The sequence below is a fragment of the Rhinopithecus bieti genome, unplaced genomic scaffold, assembly GCF_001698545.2.
Source record: "Rhinopithecus bieti isolate Rb0 unplaced genomic scaffold, ASM169854v2 scaffold_44745, whole genome shotgun sequence".
Classification (NCBI taxonomy): Eukaryota; Metazoa; Chordata; class Mammalia; order Primates; family Cercopithecidae; genus Rhinopithecus; species Rhinopithecus bieti.
In genome coordinates this window covers 303,825-327,112 of record NW_016818280.1, presented here as the reverse complement: position 1 = coordinate 327,112, position 23,288 = coordinate 303,825, and the positions used below count along the sequence as shown (strand labels likewise).

At 60.2% G+C, this 23,288-nt stretch overlaps 1 protein-coding gene across 1 annotated transcript in view; it reads right to left on the bottom strand.

The window, feature by feature from the left end:
- The window catches only part of ARVCF (ARVCF delta catenin family member), a 58,141-nt gene that overhangs the window by 5,978 nt on the left and 28,875 nt on the right, over positions 1-23,288 (bottom strand). The window contains 11 exon segments of the mRNA XM_017856641.1: positions 911-982; positions 2,472-2,489; positions 3,196-3,367; positions 3,736-3,853; positions 4,673-4,856; positions 5,505-6,004; positions 6,969-7,230; positions 7,233-7,427; positions 7,430-7,493; positions 7,688-7,846; positions 16,311-16,538. Of these exon segments, the coding sequence (XP_017712130.1) occupies positions 911-982; positions 2,472-2,489; positions 3,196-3,367; positions 3,736-3,853; positions 4,673-4,856; positions 5,505-6,004; positions 6,969-7,230; positions 7,233-7,427; positions 7,430-7,493; positions 7,688-7,846; positions 16,311-16,520 (1,954 nt within the window). The 5' untranslated portion in view covers positions 16,521-16,538.

Genomic DNA, 23,288 nt, shown 5'->3' with positions numbered 1-23,288 from the left:
CAATTGATGCAGTGCAACCAGGGCAGCTGCCCTAGCAACAGGAGGCACTCTCCCTGGCAACCACTCCAGGTTCCCCGGCAACTGAGACGCCATCCTGCTGCTCTGCCCAGTGCTCCAGAAATGGGGGGTCAAGACAGCCTTCCAAGCTTGCCTGTCCCCAAACAGGGGCTTCAGGCTGGCTTGGGATACTACCTCAATCTCCCCTGTACTCACCCAGCAACATTTCATCACCCCCTCCCCAGTCCCCATGCCCCATGCTCCCTCTACTCCTGCCCTGCTGGGCTTTCTGCTCCCACATACTCCAAGAACATTCCCTGCTGGGGTATCTGCACCAGCCCTGCTTTAACTGTAATGCTTCCCCATAGCCCTCCTGCAGCTGGGGCCCTCCACTCTGGTGACATGCAGGCTCCTCCAACTGGTTAGGCCCCACCAGGGCACACCTCTCTCTCAGGCCAGATCCCAGCACACAACCCAATAGGCACTGGCCTGCCCCTGCAGGTGTTCGTCTGGCCCAGCCTCTGAACCTGGATGTGAGCATGCCCGCCTAGCTCCCAGCCCCGAGGTGAACTCAGCTTTGTGGCTAACACAGGAGGCCCTACCTCCACTGGGGGCGTCCCTCCAAACCTTCCCACCTCTTACACACCATGAGGCTGAGCAAGCCCCTGGCCTCTCTGTGCCTGTTTCCCCCAACCTTGCCTGACATGACCCATGGCACTGCCTCCCATTCTAAACCCTCAGCAGGTGTCCCAGTGCTGAATAATCCTCCAGGAAATCCTGCACCTATGGGCCTGTTTCCCCATCTGTTCCCTAAGGCTCTCCAGGCCTGCTTGATGGCCCAAAGCTTCACTACCAGGGCAATCCTGAGCCCAGACATCCCCCAGCGAAGCTGGCTTCGTCTCAGCCCACTCACCTTTAGCAGCCTCAGTTCGCTTGGGCAGGTCTAGCGTGTCAAAGTTCCGGTCCATCTCACCATCCTTCTTTCCTGGAAGGGAAAAGTGGTGTGGGAGGTGAGGCAGACCCCATATGAGGCATGGGTGTGTCAGAAGGGTTGGGCACAGTTCTCTCCTATCCAGGCCCCAAAAGGCACCCCCATGTCCAGGCCTGGGCACCTGTGGGAGTGGAGCACCATTGTCAGAGTTTGGGCAGTTTAGTCTAGGGGTAGGAGTTGGTGGCAGTGGGGCCTGGGGACATCCCAGCCCTGCCCCTAGGACTCATCTCCCACCAGGTGCTGGGAGCTGTACCACAGACCCTCCCGGTGGCTTCCTTGCAACTACCAGGTATGTAGACCGAGGAAGCCAGGAGCCCTGGCTGGATGGCAGGTGGATACAAGCCGAGAAACTGAAGGCAGACCGGGACAAGACTCGCTTGGGTCACACAGTAAGGCAGAACTAGGGGGAAACTCCCCTACTCTGGGGTCAGGACATTGTCCCAGGATCTACTAGCCAGGAGAAACCCCACAGCAGCCCACCTAACATTTGTGCAGCCCTGGCTTGCACACCTTCGTGACAGTGAGCCCACTGTCAGCCACACTCCCATCTCAGATGACACTTCTACCCCCTCAGAAGGCAGCAGAGCGGAGCCAGATGACCTGGGGTCCCTGCCCTGCTTACCCTCATGGGACCCTTGTATCCCTCTGAGCCACATTCTGCCCCATTCTATCAGAGAAACAGACTGCTCCCTGGTGCCCTTAGAGACAAGTATCCCCAGGCCCTGCCCACTCTTGGCTCTGTCCGGCTCTGCCCAGGTAGGCAAGTCTGAGGTTATAAAATGAGCCCCTTGGCCTTTCCACCTGCCACTGTCATAAAGATGGCAGCCCGAGTGATGAAGCCAAAGGTGGGGCAGGGCCCTGGGGCTGGAATGTGCTTGCCTCTTCCCAGGTGCCCACTGCACATGCCAGGCCTAGAGAGCAGGATAAAAGGGACTCACCTTGGTGGAACCACTCCTCTGGGCGGCCGGAGGAAGCAGAGGAGAGAGGAGAGGAGCCTGAGCAGGCAGCACTCATCACCCCCCCATGCCCTCCCAGAGGCCTCAGGTTTCCACTGCACACCCTGGATCAAGCAGGCAGCATGTGGAACCTCATCCCGTCACTTCTGGGTGCTGAGCACCCACCAGTGGGACAAGAAGAAGGAGGACTGGGGTCAGTGGGGCAGGGGCAGGTGGCGCACAGTTTCCCCACAACTGCTGGGGAGGTCCCGGGAACCTATACCCTGCTAGTGCGGTAGAGAAGGTGTGCAGGGCATCTTGCCCAGGCAGATGGGGACTGCCCCNCTCTGTCCGGCTCTGCCCAGGTAGGCAAGTCTGAGGTTATAAAATGAGCCCCTTGGCCTTTCCACCTGCCACTGTCATAAAGATGGCAGCCCGAGTGATGAAGCCAAAGGTGGGGCAGGGCCCTGGGGCTGGAATGTGCTTGCCTCTTCCCAGGTGCCCACTGCACATGCCAGGCCTAGAGAGCAGGATAAAAAGGGACTCACCTTGGTGGAACCACTCCTCTGGGCGGCCGGAGGAAGCAGAGGAGAGAGGAGAGGAGCCTGAGCAGGCAGCACTCATCACCCCCCCATGCCCTCCCAGAGGCCTCAGGTTTCCACTGCACACCCTGGATCAAGCAGGCAGCATGTGGAACCTCATCCCGTCACTTCTGGGTGCTGAGCACCCACCAGTGGGACAAGAAGAAGGAGGACTGGGGTCAGTGGGGCAGGGGCAGGTGGCGCACAGTTTCCCCACAACTGCTGGGGAGGTCCCGGGAACCTATACCCTGCTAGTGCGGTAGAGAAGGTGTGCAGGGCATCTTGCCCAGGCAGATGGGGGACTGCCCCACAGGTTGGTGGTAGTCTACTGCTATTCTGTAAACAGTCAGCAGGCAGCAACAGCCATGGCTCTTTCTCAACTCATGGGTGAGTGGAACTCTCCCTGGAGTAGAGACTTGATCTGGGCATCAGTGGGACCACCAGGCTTCCCTTGTGTACTCCCTGGGGGTCCCATAGTGTAGATGTGGAAGGTTGGACCTGGGCCCCCAACCCTGGGCCCCGTCAACCATGTGACCCAGGGCAGTCCAGCCTCCTTGGCTCCCGGCTTCCCTGCCTGCCTGTTGGGGGCTGAGCAGATGTCCTCTGGCCTCCATGATGGGCTGTTGTGGGTGTACAGAGAGCCTTCAGCTGGGGCAGGAGTTGAGATGGTACCCCAGTCCGCCCCACCCACCTTTGGCCTTCTTGCCACCAAAGCAGCTGGCATCATCCCGCCTCCGGCGCTGGGAGACTACAGCACTGCCCTGGGGCCCGGGCTCGGCCTCCTGGTACCTATCGGCCCCGGGCACCTCCTTGTGCACGTGGTAGGACAGGTTCCGCATGATGCACACGCAGTTCTCCACCGACTGCAGGGAGAGGTGAGTGGCTGGGGCAGGGCACCCTAGGCACAGGGCCAGCCCTCAAGAAAGACTGGCCACAGGTGGTGTGCATGAAGGCACCAGGAGCAAAGGGACAGGGAAGCCTCAGTCGGGGGGGCAAAAGGGTGGTAACCACCAGGGAGGGTCCATGGGAAGAAGCCCCTGCCTCATGAGCACCTTCTGCCTGCAGGACAGTGCCTACTTCAGTGTGGTCACTGTGAGGCAGGCCATGCCCAGAACGCCGCCCCAGAACAATAAGCCCATTCCCCTGTGCTGTTCCCACAGTTCCAGCCTCCCGGGACCTGCATGATCGTCTCTCCAGCCCTTGGTATGAGGCTGTGACCATCCCTGCCCACCTTGTTGTCCGTGTCCTTCCGGCCCACTGCCGACTGCAGGGCATGCAGGAGCGCGTCCACCAGCCCTTCACACTCCCGGAGTCGCCGCCGGGCCTCAGCACCATCAGAGCTCACATTCCTGTGTGGCCAAGAGCAGGCCAGGTGACCCCTGGCTACCACAAACTTCCCAGCCCCACTCTGGCCTCATGGGCTTGTCTTCATCTGCAAAACAGGCCCTTGCTGCTGCCCTCCTAGCACTATTGGGAAAGGACCCCACAGCCTGGAGCTCAGTGAAGTGGGAGAAGCGAACTGTCCCCGGCCTCAGGAGGGGAGCCCTGGCAGACAGCTATCTTGGCTGGGGATAGCTGGGCAGGGGAAGACAGGGCTTTCCTGCCTCCCAGCTGACCTAGAAAGGGACAGGTAGACTCAGAGAGACCTGAACCTGTGTATAGGCAATTCTGGGTCCCTCGCCACCCCAATGGCAGCTCTGGGCCCCACCTTACCCCAAGGTCAAGAGCCTCCAGGGCTGCGGGAGAACACCCTGATGGACAAGCAAGACTGTGGGGACCCAGGACTCTGGGGGGTCGGCAGGGCCTCCCAGGGGTAGGAGGGGAAGGGCAGAGGTCACACAGGTGGCTGGGATGGGCCTCCCAGGCAGATGTACAGGGAGGTCCCAGCTCCCCACTGGCTGTCAAGTGATGGGAAGGTAGGTGAGAGCTAGGCAGGGATATGGTACCACAGAGACCCCTCCAGAGGGTGCCCCTGGGAAGACTGGGGCACCACTTGGGGGTGGGTACAGCCCCATCCGGCCCCACTTCTCATCCACAGGACTCGTGCCACAGCTCTGAAGCTCCCAAACTCTGGTGTTCCTAAGCTTGCCGCCATCTTCCACACTATCTGGGACCACGAGGACGGGGCCTGGTGTGCATGTGGCTTTAGCACCAGGCCTGGTCCACACCTCAGGCAGCCCGACGTGTTCTTGAAGACAGTTGTCCACTCAGCATCCCGTGGCTTGGAGTCCTCGTTGGGCTCACGCTCCCATCCTGAGTGGGGCACGATCACCTCATGGGTCAGCGTCTGCAGGCCATGGTCAATGATGACCATCTTCAGGGGCTCATATGACGACAGGTTCCACAGTGTGCCTGTGGGGTGCGATTGGCCAACCTGTGCTGACCATATGCACCACCTGCCTACCTCCCCAGGTGGCCACGCTCAGGACCTGTCCCACTCTCCTCATGTCCCAGCTCACACAGAATAGTAGGAAGTAACAAAAGCCGCGAGTGGTTCTGGGGCACCAGTACTGGTTTCCAGCTAGGAAGGAACCCCAAAGGGGAGGAGGTGCAGAGACGGGTGTGGCAGTACTGTCCCGTCCCACCCATTCTCTGTCACACGGCAGGTGGCACTAACAATCCTGAGGCCACAGGGCCTCACAGAGACACGGCAGGTGACCCGACCTGTCTCTCAGGTCCCATAAGGCACAAGCCCCACCACTGCACTGTTGGGGTGGGAACCAAGGAGGCGGGTCCCAGGGGAGTTTCTGTTGGGGCAGGAGGTGAGGGGACATGCCTGAGGGGCTCACTGTCAGCCTCCCACCTATGGTAGAGACTGGGGAACCTGTCACAGAGTCTGGGCCCGATGCCTGGCTCCTGGGACGAGCATCTCAGCAGCTGCACTCCTGCCCACCGGGCGCTTTCCCAGGCAGTCGCAGGCCGAGGGGCCTCGTTCCTCCCTGGCTGAGCCTCGCACTCTTCTCTTCCCAGGGGATGTGGGCATGGCCAGGTCCCACTCACCAGTGACAAGCTCGCGGACCTCGTTGTCCCGGGCGGCCCGCAGCAGGCGTACCAGGGCAGGCACACCACCACAGTCCCGGATGGCGGCCTTGTTGTCAGTGTCACGGCCATAGGAGAGGTTGCGCAGTGCCCCACAGGCCCGGCGCCGCACCTCAGCCCGCGGGTGGTCCAGCAGTGCCACAAGCAGCGGCAGCCCACGCAGCTGCCGTACACGCCGCTTGACACCCTCGTTCTCAAAGCACAGATGCTGCAGGTAGGCGGCCGCATTGGCCTTCACGGGGTCCACGGGGTGCCGCAGCATGGCCAGCACCTCAGGTAGCTCAGGGTCCCGCCAACGCGGCTCCTTGCGGGCGCTATCCACTGAGGGCGAGCGCCGCACCAGCCGGTCCAGGCTGCCCAGGCTGCCCCGTTCAGGCTGGGCCAGGGGCGCCGTCACCGCTGGGAACGCAGGCCGTTGGTCCGTCAGCTCGCCGCCATCATCTGCTGCGTCCTCGTAGGCCCTGCACAGGCAAGTGGGGCGCGTGGACATCGTCACAGCAGCCGCCAGCCCCGCCTCTGAGCTGCCCCATGACACCTTCTTCAGGACTGCAAACTCACCCAGCAGGGCTGGGCTGAGAGCACCTGCATCTCCGCCCGAAGCATGGTGGGGACATAGAGAGTCATGCACCAGCCCAGTGAGAACCAATTCACAGCCAAATGCCAAACCCCAGCCAGAGGCTATCAGGACCCAGGCAACCCTCCCAGGACAGCAAGCTCACTCACTGCTGTCACCGGGCAGTGTTCCTCGATCCCAAGCAAAACATGTTTCTGTGCGATATCTGCTAGGGCTGCTGGAGAGACCCACCTCCCTTCCACGAAACCACCCTATCTTCCATGAGGCCCATCTCTGGCTGTGCCAGGATGGAGAGTGGGTAGATGGCTCTCTCTCTGCATGAAGCCATCACAGTAGGACCACCCGAGGGGTGTTCAGGCCACCAGCCCTTTGGGGCACAAGATCTCCTTAACTCTCAGTAGCCCTGTGGGTTGCTGTCATCAAACCCACTGCCCCGAGGCTAGGAGTGGTCAGGTGACTTGGCCAGGGTCACACAACAGAATCCAGACCCGGGCTATGGTCACGTCCCCACTCCAGAGATGCAGAAACTGAGGGCAATGGGGACAGAATCAGGGGCTGTGACAACGGCCAGGGCTCTGGGTTCTGGTTACCCAGAGTGTGGATGGAGCAAGGCCGGTGGTTGGCACTCTTCCCAGCTTTTCCTAGGCCCTGGGCCTGCAGGATGGTGCCCAGTCGAACTCCTACCACCCCAGGGTCCACCTTTCTTCTCTCCCTGACAAGAGCCAAGGCCAATTCAAACTAACGTGCATGACTAACTCAACTGCAGCCGCTTGACAAGTGGGGTACTCTGTAGTTGGGTGGGGGGTGGACTTCCCAGAGGAGGTAGCCATAGGGGACGGGGTGCAGCTCACCTGGTGTGAAGGCCCCGCCCACACTCAGGCCTCCTCCTCGTGGCCGTGCCATAGTCAGGCTCCAGCTCAGGGCCACCCTCGTCATCAGCGGCCAGGCTGCGCGTGTCATCCTCCAAGCCATACGGCTCTGCCTGGAAGCGCTCGGGCAGGGAGCGGCCACCTGGTGGCCCAGGCTCAGGACCCACTGAGAAGGCCTCCCGGTGGCTAGGCAGTGTGAAGCAGCCATCACCAGGGCCTGGGCCAAGGGGGCCAGCACGTGGGGCCGCACACCCAGCCCTCGGGACAGGCTGCCATAGCTGGAACTGTCCCGGGGCTCGGGGCCTTCGGGAAAGCCAGCCCCGCTGCTGAGGTAGGCTCGAGAGAGTGTGGCCGCTGGGCCACCACCACGCAGCAGGAAATGCCGGTCCAGGGCACCATCGGCAAAAGGGCCTAGTGGGGGGCCGCCATCCAGCAGGGGAGTCCGTCCGGGCCCAGGGGCACCTGGCGTACTGTCCGAGTGGTCACTGTCTTGACAGTCTTGGTGACCTGGTAGATGATAGGCAGGTAGGTGGGGTAGCCCGAGAGGCCTAGAAACTGCTTTGTTGGGGCCTGACTGGCCTTAATTTCCCACTCGAGCAATGAGAGGGCCCAGGTGGCAAGTTTCCATGTCCACTCTGCAGGTGAGACAGCTGCAGCAGCCTGGCCCTGCTCACCTACCCACTGCCTGGGCCTGTCCATACCTTGGTCTCGGTGCGCCGGGTCGTGCCATCTTCAGATGTGACAATAGACACATGGGAAGTGGGTGTGCCGGGGTCCTCCTCCACCGTCACGGTCTCCTCCAGCACATCAGGCGCCTCCGGCATCGTGGCCAGTGAGGCCTGGCTGCCTGGGCTCTGCTCCTGGGGCAAGGAGGGGCACTGATGGGCAGGCCTGCTGCTCAATCAGAGTACAGGTCCCCACGCATAGCAGCTCTGCCTCAGCTCTTGCTGGCCAGCACACCAGGGTGCCTTCCTCCTGGTCCTGAACCTACCCACCCCAGAGCCTGTCTCGGCCCAAGCTGGTAAGGACAGCAATAAGTTCTTGCCCTCTGAACATCAAGGTGCTAACCCTTCCCTGGCACCCCATCCTGGGGGGACCCTGGGGCTGGACCCCATCCCAAGCCTCCTCAAGCTGAGTTGGCAGATAAGGCCACAGACTCTGGGGTGAAGTCTAGAGGGCCCTCCCCAAGCTGCATGGCCTGGCTGCCACAGGCTCCTCCAGGCCCCAGGAGGCACCAGTGAGACCTGCAGGATGCCTTCCTGATGTCACCCACCACCCCTAGCTGGGACATTATGGTGTCCTGGGGCCTCCTCCCTCACCTACCCCAGAAACCTTGAGTATAGAAGCCTTGTGGGGCTGTTTCAGCACTGCCTACTGACTCCTGTGGCCACACTAAGGTTCCCGCCACCAACGCCAGCCAGACGCCCTCAAGGGACAGAAATAAGCAGTTCCCAGAACACTCCATGCACCTGTAGCACCAATATATCCTTACTCTTTCCAGTCCAGACATTCTTTAGTGTTGTGTAGGCATAGTCTGGCCCTACCTCAGGCCAGTGGATGGCGCCCCAGTGACTGAGACTCTGGGCATCGTATCAGAGACCAGACACAGTGGGTTTGAGCCTATGGGTGCTCTTGCCACCATTCTGCATGGGGTGACAACACTGGAATTCTAGGCAAGACAGCTCTAGACTGAGACTTTTCTATCCACATGCCTACTGACTAGACTTACCAGTGGGGAAACTGAGGCTCAAAGAGGCTAGACTGGCCACATCAGAGCCAGGCCCAACCCTGCTGCGCCTGAGTGGCTTCAGGACCCTGAGGACCCACAGGCCGCTCTGGGCTCTGGACTGCACAGTGTGCCTGGCCCCAGGCCACATGGCGCCCAACATCCGGGTGATTGGCCATCTAGCCCAAGACGGGCAGGAGCTGAAACCTAAGCCCTGGTGGGTGTACCGGGTGAGGGGGAGCACATTCCCAGGCAGCCAGGCAGGGTCAGCAGGAGGACGGCCATTGCTCTGCTGGCCAGGCCCCTGGTCCCTGCACCAATGGGTCCCCTTGCCTGGGCCCCCTGGGGCCTGCACAGACACCAAGCTCTGCTAGGCTCCAGAGGGGAGATCTGCCCATTGCTTGGGCCTGGGAGGGTGAGCCAGGGGCTAGATACTCAGTGCTGCCTGTGACCTCAGGACCTGCCTACCAACGCCTGTGGGCTGGAGAAGCCTCCCCAGGTCAGGGTCCTATCCTGGTGGAATACTTGACCCTCAAATGCACGCAGTGCAGGTGTCCAGGAAGGGGCCTGCACCAACATGTTAGGACAGATGTCCAAGCTCACTGACAGAGGAAAAGGTGGCCACAGAAGGTACCTCCCCTCTCCCAGGGGCAGGGTCTTGGAGGATGACAGGTAACTTTATAGATGGGGAAACTGAGGCCTGGCAGGGGAGAGGATTTACCTAGAACTTCACAGTGCAAGTGGGATTTCAAGCACCCCAGAGAAGGCAATCTGGCAAGGAAGCCTTTGGGCCTCATCTCGCCGTCAGTCTTGAGATGTACGTGGAATGCCTGGCTAGGAAAAGGGGACCTGTTCCCTGGGAAAAGAAATAGACTGAGGCCTAGAGTGGGGACAATTGGTATGCTGCCATGCAGGGCAGGCTGGGCTCTTCTCCAAAGGCACTGGGGAGCTGGGACTGCTCTGAAGCAGGAGAAGGCTTGTGTGGCCCATCATTGCTGGGGCTGGGCTACCCCATCTGTATCTGGCATATGTGTATCAGGCCCTGAGCTCTCTCTGCTGGGCCCTGGGGAGCTCATCAGAGTTTAAGCAGGGGCCCAGGCACTGAGGGGCTACAGTTCCGGCAACGGGGTGAGGAGGGTATGCAGCAAGACTGAGGGGATGTTACCCAGGACACTCTGCCAGTGGGATGTGGCCCCTCATATATGCATATATTTACATCTATTAAAGACTCAGAGAAGAGCCCCCTCCTCCCTAGCTAGACAGTGGGGGTAAGGGGGAGACAAAAAGGGGAGGACATCTCAGGACCCAGATGCCACTCTGTGGCCCAGCTTATCCCTCCCACCAAGGCTGTGGTGCAGGTCTGACAAGCAGAGCTGGGGTGGTCCAGGAGAGCCAGGTCCCCCCCAGCAAGACCTGGCAACCCTGCGGCATCACCCATCAGCCCCGGCCTAGCAGCTCGGCAGTAGGATCCCAAGGCCCCAAGAGTCCCTGCTGGCAAATGACCTCAGGGAGCTAAAAATTAGCGATGACTTCACCCGGGTGGCAGGAGCATGAGTCAGCCAGTGATCACAGGAAAGCCCGGCCCCCGCTACACATGCCCAGGCACACACACATGCATATACATGACCCCTCAGACAGGGACACAGGCATGTACACGTACCTGTGTGAGTACCCAGCCTGGCACAGGCCAAGCACATCAACCTGTGTGCTCTAACAGCACCCCAAAGACACGGCACCCACTGTTCCCTGAGGCACACTCCTGAGCACACATCCTCCCATCCTCCATCGTGTGTCGAGACCCTTATCCAGGCAGGGCCTCAGAGACTCTCAACACACAGGGACAGGAGCCACCAACTCTGCCAATCACCTCCCCAACATCCACTCTGGGAATCTCAGAGATGACTGGCAGAGAGAGAAACTGAGGTGTAGAGTAGTGACAGGCCCTAGCCATCTGGTGGCTCAGGTCTCTGCAACATCTTTAGGGTGGGGCTGTGGAATGGTGGGCTGACTCTCAACAGCCCACCTTGCAGTCCCTGGATCCCTGTCTGGCCCCAGTGTCCATGTCCGATATGCACCTGCCCAGACTGGCCCACTCTCAGGGACCCTGGCCCTGCAGCCCCACACAGCCTCTGCCTCAGACCCGACTCTGGGCTGTTCCCCTCTGCACTCTAGACATGGGGTCTACCCTGAACACCCTACCTCCAGTCCAACCCCACATGCTGCATCCTGTCAGTCGTCTCTCATCACCCCCTCCCCAGCCGGGGCTCCATCCTTGCTCCTCTTGCATCCTGCCCAGGCTCCCAGCACTCATCCCTCCCTTGGCTCTTCAAACTCTGGTGCACCAGGTCCGGGGCCCCCAGGACTGGCCTGGAAACAGGCTGCTGCCCAGGCCTGAGATTTCCCATGAGCTCCCTTGGGCTTATGGGAAGGGCCAGAGTGGCCAGGGAGGTAGACCACCTACCCCTGCTCACAAGAGGGTCCCAGGAACACAGGGCTGAGCCCAGCATAGGGGCTCTGGGCCCCATCACGCACCTGGGGCTCAGCTTCTTCACAAGGAGGTGGGAATGACAGAGGAGGCTGGGGTCATGGGACATGCCGGGTACCACCAGTCCCACCTTTGTGGCAAAATGCAAGGAACACAGGGAGCAGAAAAGCAAGACTGGACCAACACAGAGAGGGACTGCTGGTAGACAGGTGGCTGGGCCCTGGTCCCATAGCATTTATCTACCCGAACAGCTGGACTTCACACATGTATAACCACGGTCTGTGTCCTGAAGAACAGACTGCAGGGGCAGGCTCCTCCCCTGACCAAGGCCCGGCTAGCACACACAGGGAATGAGTTAAAGTGAGATTGCACACCTGGATCCCACACCTGCAGGCCAGGCTCCCAGAGGGCAGGAGGTGGCTGCCATCAGATGGATGAATGAATGAATCTCCTCCATCCCCAGCATGTCCCTCCCAGGTAGAGTCCAGGACAAGCCAGGCTGGCATCTTCCACCAGGCAGCAAGCCCTTGGCCACCACAAAATGCCCTTTCCCTTAGTGCTACAGCTTCTGACCAGCCTCCAGGACCTGGAGCTCACTCCTCCACACAGCAGTGCACCTGCCAGGGCGTGGCCCCAGGCAGAGAAGACAAAAAGCCAAGCTGGGGAAGCAAGCTTGGGGTGGGAGAGCAGGGCTGACTGTCATCCACCTCAGCTTCCCCAAACTCAGCTCAGGGTCATCGGACACACTGTGACCATGGATTTCCCAAAAACTGGTCCCTCCATCTCAGGGCCAGACCCTGGGGGCCACACCAGGGCCGTACAACAGGCAGGGACCTGGCTGCCCGGGTGGGCAGGTGTGTGGGAGACCTGTCTCCCACCACAGAGGGTCTTGGCTGCTCTCTCCTCTGCTCAGTTTCCCTGCCTATTACTGAATCCAGCACTGCTCCAAGCAGAGAGCAGACTGCCTATGCCTCCGCCCCCCCGCCCCGCCTCAATGCTGAGAGGGGGAGGACCCCGTTTTCCTTAGAGATCCCCTCCAGCATCCATTAGTGGGCAGGGCCTGTCTCTACCCCTCCCATCACGTGTGCCTCAGAGGCAGAGAAGACTTCCATTAAAGCTCCGGAAGCTCCTTTGCAGGTCCTGGGAGTCAGAGCCGGCGCAGGGGGTGTGGAGGGAAGAGGAGGAAGCCTCTCAGGGAGCAGAAGCCCTACCCGGGCTTCCCTCTTCAGACTCCAGCCTCCTTCCTGCACAGACAGGAGCTGCTCAGGAAGGCCCTGGCTCTCCACCCGTGTCCTCAGGCACCTGTCCTGGGCGCTGGCCAGGAAGCGCCCACCCGGTCCCGGCCGGTTCCAAGAGGAAGGTCAAACTGCCAGGGGTCCTGGCCCCCGAGGAGCCGGGGATGGGCTCCACAGTCCCCACGGCCCCTCCTGCACACCCGGGGGCACCGCGCTCACACCGCCACCCGCCTGGCCCTGGCCCTGGCCCTAGCCTGACGCAGCCCAGCCAGGGGCGCAAGACAATAGCCGCCTCGGGCCAGCGGCTCCGCGGAACAAAAGCTGGTCCTCCCGGGCAGGCCGGCGCCCCGCCCTCCGCCTCCGACCCCTGGGCCAGGGTCCCCCCAAGCCAACTTCCCTCCAACCTGTCTGAGTTCGGCCGGCATCAGGCCGGGGCTCGGGGGCGCTGGCCAGCGGCGGGGGTGGCTGTGGCTGGACCAGGCTCGGCTCCGGCGCCTCGGCCGCTCGGGCTCAGGCTCGGCGGACTCGCTCCCCGCGGGGGCGGATCTTGGCGGCGGTCACGGCGAGCAGCATCGGGCGGGGCGCGCCAGGTGGGGCGTGGCGGGGCCGGGGGCGGGCGTGGGGCGGGTGTGGGCGGCGTGAGGTCCCGCCCCCCAGAGACAGGGGGTGGGGCCCTGCAGCCCCGGGGTCGTACCCTGTCCACCCACCGCCCCCAACCCACTGCTGGCCTGGGCTTCTGTTCTCTCCCCTCCCCGCGGCAAGGGTGTCATTTTCCCGCCGAAAGACTTTGGCCAGTCCTTCCCAGGCCTCGGTTTATGACTACACTTCACTCCGCCTGCTAAGGGGGAAATAGTTCCGACAGGGCAGGTGCCCGTGCTGCGATAGACAGAGCGCAAGGCCTCCCTTACTGGCACAAACCTGGCTGCGACTCAGTTTCACCTGCCGTGAAATGGGGGCCGGTGAGACAGCAGTCACGGTCTGCGAGATCCCTCCAGTCTCCCAGATCCCCCCCTCACCCTCCTGCCTAGCCGCCACTCCGAATGGACCTGCAAGGAACTGTCCCCAGAGTTCAATGGGGACCTGGAAAAGGGCCCAGCAGGGGACCCCCACTTTGTATCTTGGGTTCTCCCCATTGAGGCACAGAAGCCCGGAGTGCACCCCACCGCTCCCCCAGGCCAGCCTCAATGTGGGCCACACCCTAGGGAGTCTGGTTCTGCTATGGTGAAAAACGGGATGGGAAGGGCTGGGCCGGAGCCACCTTCTTATGTCAAACCCCACAAAGGCCAAGCCAATGGCTCCAGCATCACGAACAGGGAAACAGGTTCTGAAATGAAATGAGCTGGGACCAACCCAGGGAGGCTCAGTGGGTCTGGCAAGAGAAAGGGCTCGGGCCCAGGCCTCCCACTGGCTTCTCCGCAGACCCCTCAGAAAACAGCCTCTGCAGGGACCACTCCCTGCTGCCCTGAATACCATATACAGAGGCCACTCAGCTATCATGCTCAAGTTTCTAGGTGCCCACCGTGTGCCCCTCTGAGTCTCAGTTCCCCTACCTGCAGAGGGGTGAGCTACCCTAGTACTGGCCAAACTCCTGTATCTTGCATCTAGGGCAGACCTGCCTGGAACCCCTGGAGCAGAGCACAGAGGACGAGACACTGCGCCAGAAACGCAACCGCATCTTATCTTTAAGCTGGCTCCATCTTCTCAACTGCACCAGTTGCTAGTGCCCCAGCCACCTACCCACCTCAGACGAGCCCAAGGCAAGTTCCCTGATGGCACCCCTCCCCACCGGGTGGGCGTCAGTCCTGCTTCAGCTGGCTGTCTAGAGGAGGGGCCCCTTCCTGCTGGAAGATGAAGAGCAGGTAGCCAGGATCCTGGAGAAGCCCCGCGAGTGCAGCAGCACTCCCCCTGACCTGGTTCCCCAGCCTCAGCCCCCAGCTACCTGCCTTGCCTGCCATTGCCCAGGCTCTTACCTTGTGGCTCAGCAGGTAGATTGCTAGGCACTTCCTACTGAGACCAATCTGGGAAGCCTGGCCAGCCCAATGTGGCCCTGCCTCCCCTAGTATCCTCATCAGCCCAGCCAGTTGAGCTGCAGCCCTGGCAACACATGCTCTCTTCAATCCCAGCCTGAGAAAATCAAGGGCAGGGGTGGAGTGGGGCCGGGGTGGGGAGTTCAGGGGCAGGGGTGGTAAGTGGAGGGGCAGTAGCCCGAGGTCTTGAAGTCTTTTGCTTGAGGAGGTCAGGGTAGCTCCAGGCTGTGGGAACATCTTCCCGCCAGGGCATCAACCCTCTGGGGTGCCTCGGGTCCTCCCACACTGCCTGTCTGAGGACTGTTCCGGTCTGGGAGGGTTGGACTGAGCACACTGGCGCCTAAGAGGCAGCCTTGGGGTCACTGGCTTCCACTGTCCCCATGTGGCCCAGCTGGGCCCAGCATTCTGCTTCCCCCGCTCAAGTTTGAGGGTACAGGCCTCACATTTTGGAGTATCTCAAGTCTGAGGCTGTGAGGGTGGCCCTAGCACTGAGACCCACCAGAGGCCTCTGAGCACCAGGGGCCACGAAAAAGGGCCCCCCAGTGAGTCTCAGACCCTCTGGGGACATTAATTTGGCACTGACCATGCACTGGTGCTGGGCTGGGCCTTTTATGAGGATCTCGTGAGCAGACATAGGAAGCATGACTTGCCTGCTGGCCAACAGGACACCAAGACTCAGGGAGTAGTCACCAACCCCAGGTCCCTCGGCCTGACACAGGCTGCCGGTTCTGAGCCCCACAGGCCCCAGTCAGGTGAGGAGAGCCCATGGGGCCGCCTTAGCAGAGACCAGCATTTGCTCCCTTTCTCTCTAGATGAGAAGGGCCAGGCTGCCCCAAACTCCTGGCATGTGTGTGCCAGGTGCAGGTTCCTAGAGTCAGAGCCAGCAGGACCAAAGAAGGGTGGGTGCGGGTGCAGGTGCTGGGAGTGTGCTGGGGGGGAAGTCTGGTTACTAGGTTTAGAGGGGCAGGGAGCTGAGCCAGGGAGACAAGATTCTGCTGGGTGAGCCCTCTTAGGGTCACTCTGTGAAGAACCCAGAGGCCACAGCAGGAGGCAACGCCCCAGCCTCTAAGCTGGGTGGTAAGGAGGGCCCCCCTTATCAGCGGCTGCTGGGACAGCTCCACCCTGACTCCTCACTGCGCTAGGCCTCAGTCAGTAACAGGAACCATGATAATCACAACCCAGGTCTCCCTGCATGTACTTGTTTCAGCCTCCCAACCCCAAGTCAGGGGCCCTTGCTGTTTCATCTACAGGTTAGAGCACTGGGGTGCTGGGAGTGGGGTGTCCCAGTGGTCTAACTGCTCACTGCATACCCAACTTTAGAGTTCTTAGGGCCTGGCCAAGGAACACAGAGGGCTCTGTACCTCCTGAGGCTGAGTAGGGGCCTGAGCCCATTCTGAGGATAATGACCAGCAGAGAAAATGAGGCTCCCAGGTCAGCCTCTAAGCTGCAGGCAGAGCTCTGAGCCTTGCTCCAGCCTCCTCCTGGGGCTGACCCACCAGTGCATGCAATGAACACCGTAGCAGGGTTAGGCATGGGGCAGGCAAACCCCTAAAGTGTCTCTAGGCAGACCAAAGAGCTGCCCAGAACGGACCCCATCCAGCTGCCTGGGCCCTGAGGGCTCAGGGGAGGGTGCTGTTCTGAGTGTTGGGCTGTGTCCTGCCCACTCTTCACATGGTACCTAGCATACCCAAGTGGGTCCAGCCCAACCTGGGATCCCATTTTCCTTTCCTCCCCAGGAGCCCCATCAAATCTTGCAATAAGCAACTGCATGCTGGCTTGTGGTCCACCAGGACCCACTGATTGTTTTCCCACTTGGCAATTTTCACCCTTCTCAAGTCACTAGGCTGTTACCTGGAGGACCAGCTGTTGCCAGGCCATTGGCAGGGGCTGCCCACCGCCCATGCCACCACTGACCATGCCAGGCTGCTGGGCACGCTCCAGCTGCAGGGCAACATGGCGCCGCTCCTGCTCCAGTGCCCGTGTCAGCCTCTCGAAGCGGGCCTCCTGCTCCTTCACCGAGGCCAGGATGCTGGCGGCCGAGTGCACATTGCAGTCCTCCATGACCAGGGCGCCCGCCAGCTGCAGGCAAAGCAGAGCAAGCTCAGTGGGGTGGGGCACCAGCCTGGCAAGGCCATCATGGGCCCCTGCCCACCCCACTCACAGACCATACAACTCACTCCCAGACCAGAGCATCCAGCCCTCTAGAGGGAAGCACACTGATTAAATTCTAAATTAAAAGTCATTAATCCGAGGCTGTCTGGAAGCAGCCGGCTCACTCCCCATGGGTCACGGGACTCTGACATGGCTCCTCCACTTCCTGCTAAGGCCTAGCAGAAACATGGGCCATGGGCGGCTTGGAAGCCGCTGGGAAGGGCAGGAAGAGCTGGTATGATGAGAGCTTCCTACCTCCCAGGCCCTCTGCTGCCCATAGCACATGCCAGCTCACCCTCCATTTCACAGGGCCATCCCACTCCCATCTCACAGAGGCAGATGCCAGGGCCCAGAAAGGGTGGGGGACCATTTGTAGCCACACAGCAGGTGTGGCATGGCCAGTGTGGCCAGCAAGCAGGGAGTGAGAAGCTGCTTCACTGATGGGTGCCCAAGACCCTGAGGCAGGTGCAGGTGACCATAGCCTGAGAGCTCCCGGCAACACTGGTCTGCAGACCAGCAGTCCAGCCTCCACTCACATCCACATTGGCCAGGAACAAGGGTGGTGCCTGCTACACGTGACAGAGTAAAAACTGAGGACAAGCCTGGTTGAGGTTCTGGCTGGGGGTGCATGAAGTTAGAGATCCTAAGCCTGGAAGTGGGTGTTGTGTGTGATGCCTTATCCAGAAAAGGGCAGGGGCCAGGCATCGGAGGCCAGGCACAGGGTGGGATTGGGTGTGCCAGGCCCAGCCCAGTGTTGCCCTTCAGGACCCCAGGGCCCCAGGGGAGCAGGCGGGGGCCGTGAGGGCTTGGCAGCTGCAGTGACAAACCAGCACTTTCCCTCCCGGCTTGCTCCCTGGCTGCCCAGCATGTTTGTTTTTCATGGGTAAAAAGAAGCAGGACAAGTATATGGAGCTCAGATCCAGGCTCACCGCAGTGGGCAGGGCATAGCCACGAGGCCACACTGCCTGGAGCACAGTGAGCATGGCCCAGTGCCCAGGGCTGCTCAGGCATCCTCCTGGCCGTTCCCGCCAGCCTGCTGAGGCTGACTGCTGGATCCTTTGCCCTTGCACCAATATAGGGCCCTCCATGGGGAGGACACACATTGCAGGTGACATCCCCAGAGGATCAGCACTGCTGCTCACTGGTCTGGATGGAGCCAGCTGCAAGGACAGAGCCCCCAAGATAAAAAGCAGTGCTGGGCTCAGTTGTGCCAGTGCTGGCTGGGCCAGCAACATGGTGCGAGGACATGGGTACACCTCATAGGTGAAGAGACACTGTGGAGCCCAGCACCACCGACAGCTGGGAAAACAGGCCCAGCAAGGGCGAGAGACCAGTGCAGGCCCCAAAAGCTGCTCTCCATTTCCGCAGCACCTGTCCCCCAAATGAAACTGTCAACACGACCTTTCGGGGAAGCCAGTATGAGTGGAGGAGCTGTTTTCAGCCAGCCACAGAATGGAAGAATGCAGGCAGAGCTGGGGGCCACCACCCGAGACTGAGGTGCAGACTGGGTGCTCCAGCAAAGGGAAAAACAGCACTGCACACCCAGAGCATGGTCACACAGCTCTTCTCTACACACCTGATGCTGTCCACCCACACACAGGCCCCAGACCCACCAACACAGGGGAGCCTTGTGTATGAATGGACTGAATCCAGTTCTGGGCCTGAGGTGGGAATGGTAGGGTATTCCCCCTGGGAGGGCCAGGACAGATGGCAGGGGCCATGTCACTGGAGCCCCCAGCCCAGTCCTGGCTGCAGCACCAGCCCATCATCTAAGCCGAACCTCGGAATCAAGGGGCAGAAGGGAATGGGATGCAGCCCTGGATGGCAACAATCGGGACCACAGGGTAGCCACTGGCCTCGTGGACCTGGGCTGGCTTACTTCCCTCCCTGTGCAGAGACGTGGACCCTCACCTACACCACACACCCCATCCCCTATCTAGCAGGACCAGGCTTGGGTCACAGACCCTGAGGACAGCTTCCCTGACCTAAGCCTCTCCAGCACACCCTGGCTCTGGGGTCTAAAGATGCCCACCCTAAAAGGGCCCACTGGCTCTGGCTGAGGGCTCAGAACTCCAAGGCCACAGTGGGAAGGTGACCAAACCCCACACTGACCTTCTCATTGCCCAACTTGGCTCGATTGGTGCAAAATGACCATGTGTCTCCCTGGAGACATCCAGAAACACTGGCCAGTGTTTGGGGGGAGAGTCCGGCAGCCACGCTCAGGACAGCAGAGACCTCGGTGCTGGGCCTGTGCCATCTGTCCCAGCTACAAGGTGTGCCCTGCATTTGCCCTGGGGGGAAGTGCTCTGGGCCCGCAGGTCATGGCCTTGGCACCTCAGGTGTCTCAAGAGCAACCCGGGACACGCTCCAGGCAGAGCACGGAAGGCCCAGGTCCACTCCTCTGACATGGTAGCCTCTGGCCTATGACAGGAGCCCATGTGGATACAAGGGATCCCGGCCCAGAACCAGAGGGCTGCTTTTCAGATGATAACTCAAAATGCTGTTTTTATATTCAAGTAATATATCACGTCAAGGAAAGCAAAATATGCATGGATTCTTAAGATCGATGGGGCCTGAATGGATGCTGGGCAGAGTGGGCACCGGATTTGCTTTTGAGACCCTTGGGGGCAGGCTGGGAAGGGGGATGCTGCAGGGACCCTGGCTGTCCTCTCCAGCCAATGCCACCTTGGCCTCCCCTAACCTAGGAAGGGCCCATCATTGCCTTGTCGGGTGGACTCCTCACGACCCCCCACCCAAAACACAGCAGCCAGCTTCATGCCCAACTCTGAGGAGGCCACTTCTTGCCAAACATGTTGGCCCCAGGAGTTTACTTAGCAGCAATGCAGGAATGACACTGCACAGTCCACGAGTGACCAGACTTCAGGACCATGTGGACAACACCATGTTCCAGCCAGAAAACATCAGGAACTGAAGAGGGGTTGGAAAAGTTGGGGCTAAATTGAAACTCTGAAAAATAAATTGCAAAACAAAAGTGATGACCCAGCCCCAGCAACAGTGGACACTGGCCTGGACCCAATGGGGTCCAGGACCAGGAAGAGAGCCTCCAGGTGATCTCACAGGACGAACTGCTGGGCAAGCAGGTGGCCCAAGGAGAGAAGCATGGCAGAAGAGGGTGCCTCAGGCACACAGCCCATGGGAGACTAGAGGGAGGGCAAGCAAAGGAGAGATGGGGGAGGATGGACAGACAGATGGATACAGGGATGGATGGGGGATGGATGAATGAATGAAGGGTGGCTGAGGCAGTGGTGGAAGATGGACAGAGGGATGGACAGATGGATGGATGGGTGGGGGGATGGTGGGGGATGGACAGAGATGAATGGATGAATGGGGGATGGACAGATGAATGAATGAATGGGTTGGGGGGATGGTGAAGGATGAACATATAGATGAATGAATGGATGGGTGGGTGGGGGGATGGTGGGAGATGGACATATAGATGAATGGATGGATGGATGAATTGGGGGATGGTGGAGTATGGACATATAGATGGATGGGTGGGTAGGAGGATGGTAGGGGATGGACAGAGAGATAAACAGATGGATAGATGGGGGGATGGTGGGGGATGAACGGATAAATGGATGGATGGGTGGGTGGGGGGATGGTGGAGGATGGACCGGTGGATGGACAGATGGGGGAATGAGGGGTAAGAGGACAGATGGGTGAATGGATAGGTGAGTGGGTGAAGTGATAGAAGGGTGGACAGCTAGATGGATGACTGGATGGGTTTATAGATGAAATGAATGGATGAGTAGTAGGTTTGTAGGTGGGTGGCTGGAGGGATGGGAGAAGAGGAGGCCAGATAGAAGGGGGTGTAACTGAGTGAGTGAACAAATGTGTGGACAGGAGGCTAGTAGGTGGTTATATAAGAAAATGAGGGGAGATGGGAGGATGGGTAAACGGTGTCTAGTTGGATGGGAAGGTGGCTGGATGGATACGGGTGGTGTTGGAGGGATAAAATGATGATGGAAGAATGTGTAGGAGGGTGGGCAGATGGGATGCTGAAGGCTGGGCGGATGGAGGAGTGGATGATGGAGAAAACAGAGTGGGATGCATGAATGGAAGGGTGGGTGGGCTGTGTGGGGGCTGGTGGGCAGGAAGGAAGTACTGGAACCTCATTAAGTAGAGAATGTCCTGGCCCCCAAACCCTCTGGGGCAAACCACAGTCAACACACACTGTCAGGAACATGAAGGCATGGTGAGGAACCTGAGGGTAGAAGCTAAATCCTTTCCCTGAAACCAAAGCTGACATTTGACGTCTTCTTGCCAACCCAGACATTCCTTCTCGGGAGTGCAGCCAGAGCCTTGTCCGGAAAATGAAATTATGGGGCCCGAGTCCAATGTGGGTTGAGGAATTAGAGGAATTTCCGAAGGGTCAGGCCAGTGAGGGGTGGCAGGCAGGGCCTAGCTCCCATCCTGACCCCTTGCCAGCTGTCTACCAGGACACAGCCAGGGCTGTGCTGGCCCCCGTGAGGGGAGAGAGGGGACGGATGACCATCGAGCGTCCTCCCACACCCTCTTCCCCCTCCACCCATCCCTACAAGGAGGAAATGATGCCAGAAGTGCCCTGGCAGGAGTTGGACCCAGCCCCAGCACCCACCTTCTGCCTGGGAGGACATCCTGGGAGCTGCCAGCACAGAGACTTGCTCCCCACCCTAGCTGGCGAGGCCTTGTGGGGGCCCCATGTTTACCCTGTTGCCCCTACTGTGGTCAGATGGTGCCCAAAGCCTTGCGGGGAGCTTCTGGCCAAGCCCACTGGCCAGGCACTGCACCCAAGCTGGGACAGGGCCAGAGCCAGGGGCCTGGGGTGTGGGGTTCACAGGGCAGAGTCCACGCCTATCTGTGCCAAGGCCAGGACCACAGTCCCTTGCAGACTGTGTTGGGCCTGGGGTGCCTGAGCTGGGGATGACAGTTCTCAGCCTCTAAGCAGCAGAAGGAACCCCTAAGGAAAGACGGACAAGCGTGACTTTGTGAGAATGAAACTTTCTGTATATCAAAAAAAAAAAAAACCCGGGTCACACAGTGCAGTCATGTTTTTTAAAGAACTGACACCATTTAGAGCCACACATGCAGTAAGTGTTTTGACGAAATGATGGGTGCCAGCGCTACTCGCAGACCATGACTCCAGCACGGTGAGGCTCGTGTGGGGTGTGCGGGACCCACCACACTAGGCTCTCCACTTCTGTGCATTTGTAATTTTCCATAATGGAAGAAGCAGACACAAAGAAAACGAACAGACAATCGGCATGTTGGGATCAAGTATTTGTAACATACAACAACAAAGTGGCATCCTCAACCCATTAGGTGCTCTCATAGGCTGCTCCAGAGCCCCACAGTCCTGCCCCTGCTGGTGTACCACTCCTCAAAGCACGGGCCGCTGGCATCATCAGAACCTCAACAGGAAATGGACAAACCAGATACCTCCCCACCCAGCAGGCGAGTGCAAGCAGAGGCCAGGGACTAATCTCCCCAGGAGCCAGGGTGGTGCCCACTGTCAGACAGCCATAATCAGATTCAGCCTGGAAATTTGATTTCCCCAGCAGAGGCGGCGAGCCAGGCTGGATGAGACGCCATCAGGGGGTTGGGTAGAGGGACAGAGATAGTTCCCCAGGCTGTCCACATGCTCACTCAGTGGCACCCGCTGATCATGTGAGCGACCACTCCCACGTCCAGGGAGACTACTCAGAAAGGGCCTCTTCCCACGGTGCTCCTGCCCTGCACTAATGCAGTGCCCAAAGCCAAAGGTGGCCAGGACCAAAGCTATACTGGTCAGCCCCAGGGGGCCTGCTGGATGGGAGGTCCGGGGCACCAGGGGCTGTGTGGGGCTGATACGGAAGTTGGCGGTCTGGTCAAGGCAGGGACACTGCTGGGGGCCAGGGAGCTGGGCAGCCTAAGGTTAGGGTAAGGGCTGGCTCTAGGGAATGTCAGTGGCCGAATGAGCCCAGTGACTGCAGGCAGGATGTGACAGGTGAGCAGGCGGGGCAGGCGAGTATCCCAGCAACTGTCCCTCCTCTGGGAGGCATGAGCCACAGGGAGCCACTGCTAGAGGTCCCTAAAGGGTCTGGGCTTAAGATTCCCAATCTAGCAGGTCACAGACACCTGCTCCCTGAGCCAACAGCAGCATCCTTTAAGTCTCCTTGGTCTCCGGAGACCTGCCTCTCCATGAGGAGACATGGGATGGGGTGGAAAGGAGGTCCTCCAGGCCCCAATTCAAAACAGCCCCCAATGCCCTTCCTGTGCCTGACCCAGACTCTAGCTGCAGCTGCAGCAGTGGGTGATCCTGCAGACTCCAAGTCGTGGAGTAGTGCCAGTGAGGGGCCACATTCTCTGGGCTCCCTGCTGCAGCCTGCCCAGGACACCACCAAGGTCTCAAAGGCTGGGGAGCTCCAGGGAGAGGGCTGCAGGGGCTGCCAGTGCAGTGTCTTCTCCCCCTGCACACTCAGCCCACCTAGTCAACCCCCAATGATGAACATGAAGCCTGTAGGGGTGTGGAGAGGTGTAGTGCCCCACTAAGTGGGCCGGACATTGGTGGTGGTGGTGGTGGCTGGCCCATTGCCTCCACAGCTTCCCGGGACGGGCACCCACCCTGCAAGGTGCCGTGTGGCTCATGCCCCTGCCTCAGGGAGGGCAGGCGCAGTGGAGGCGGCGGGGGGGGGGGGG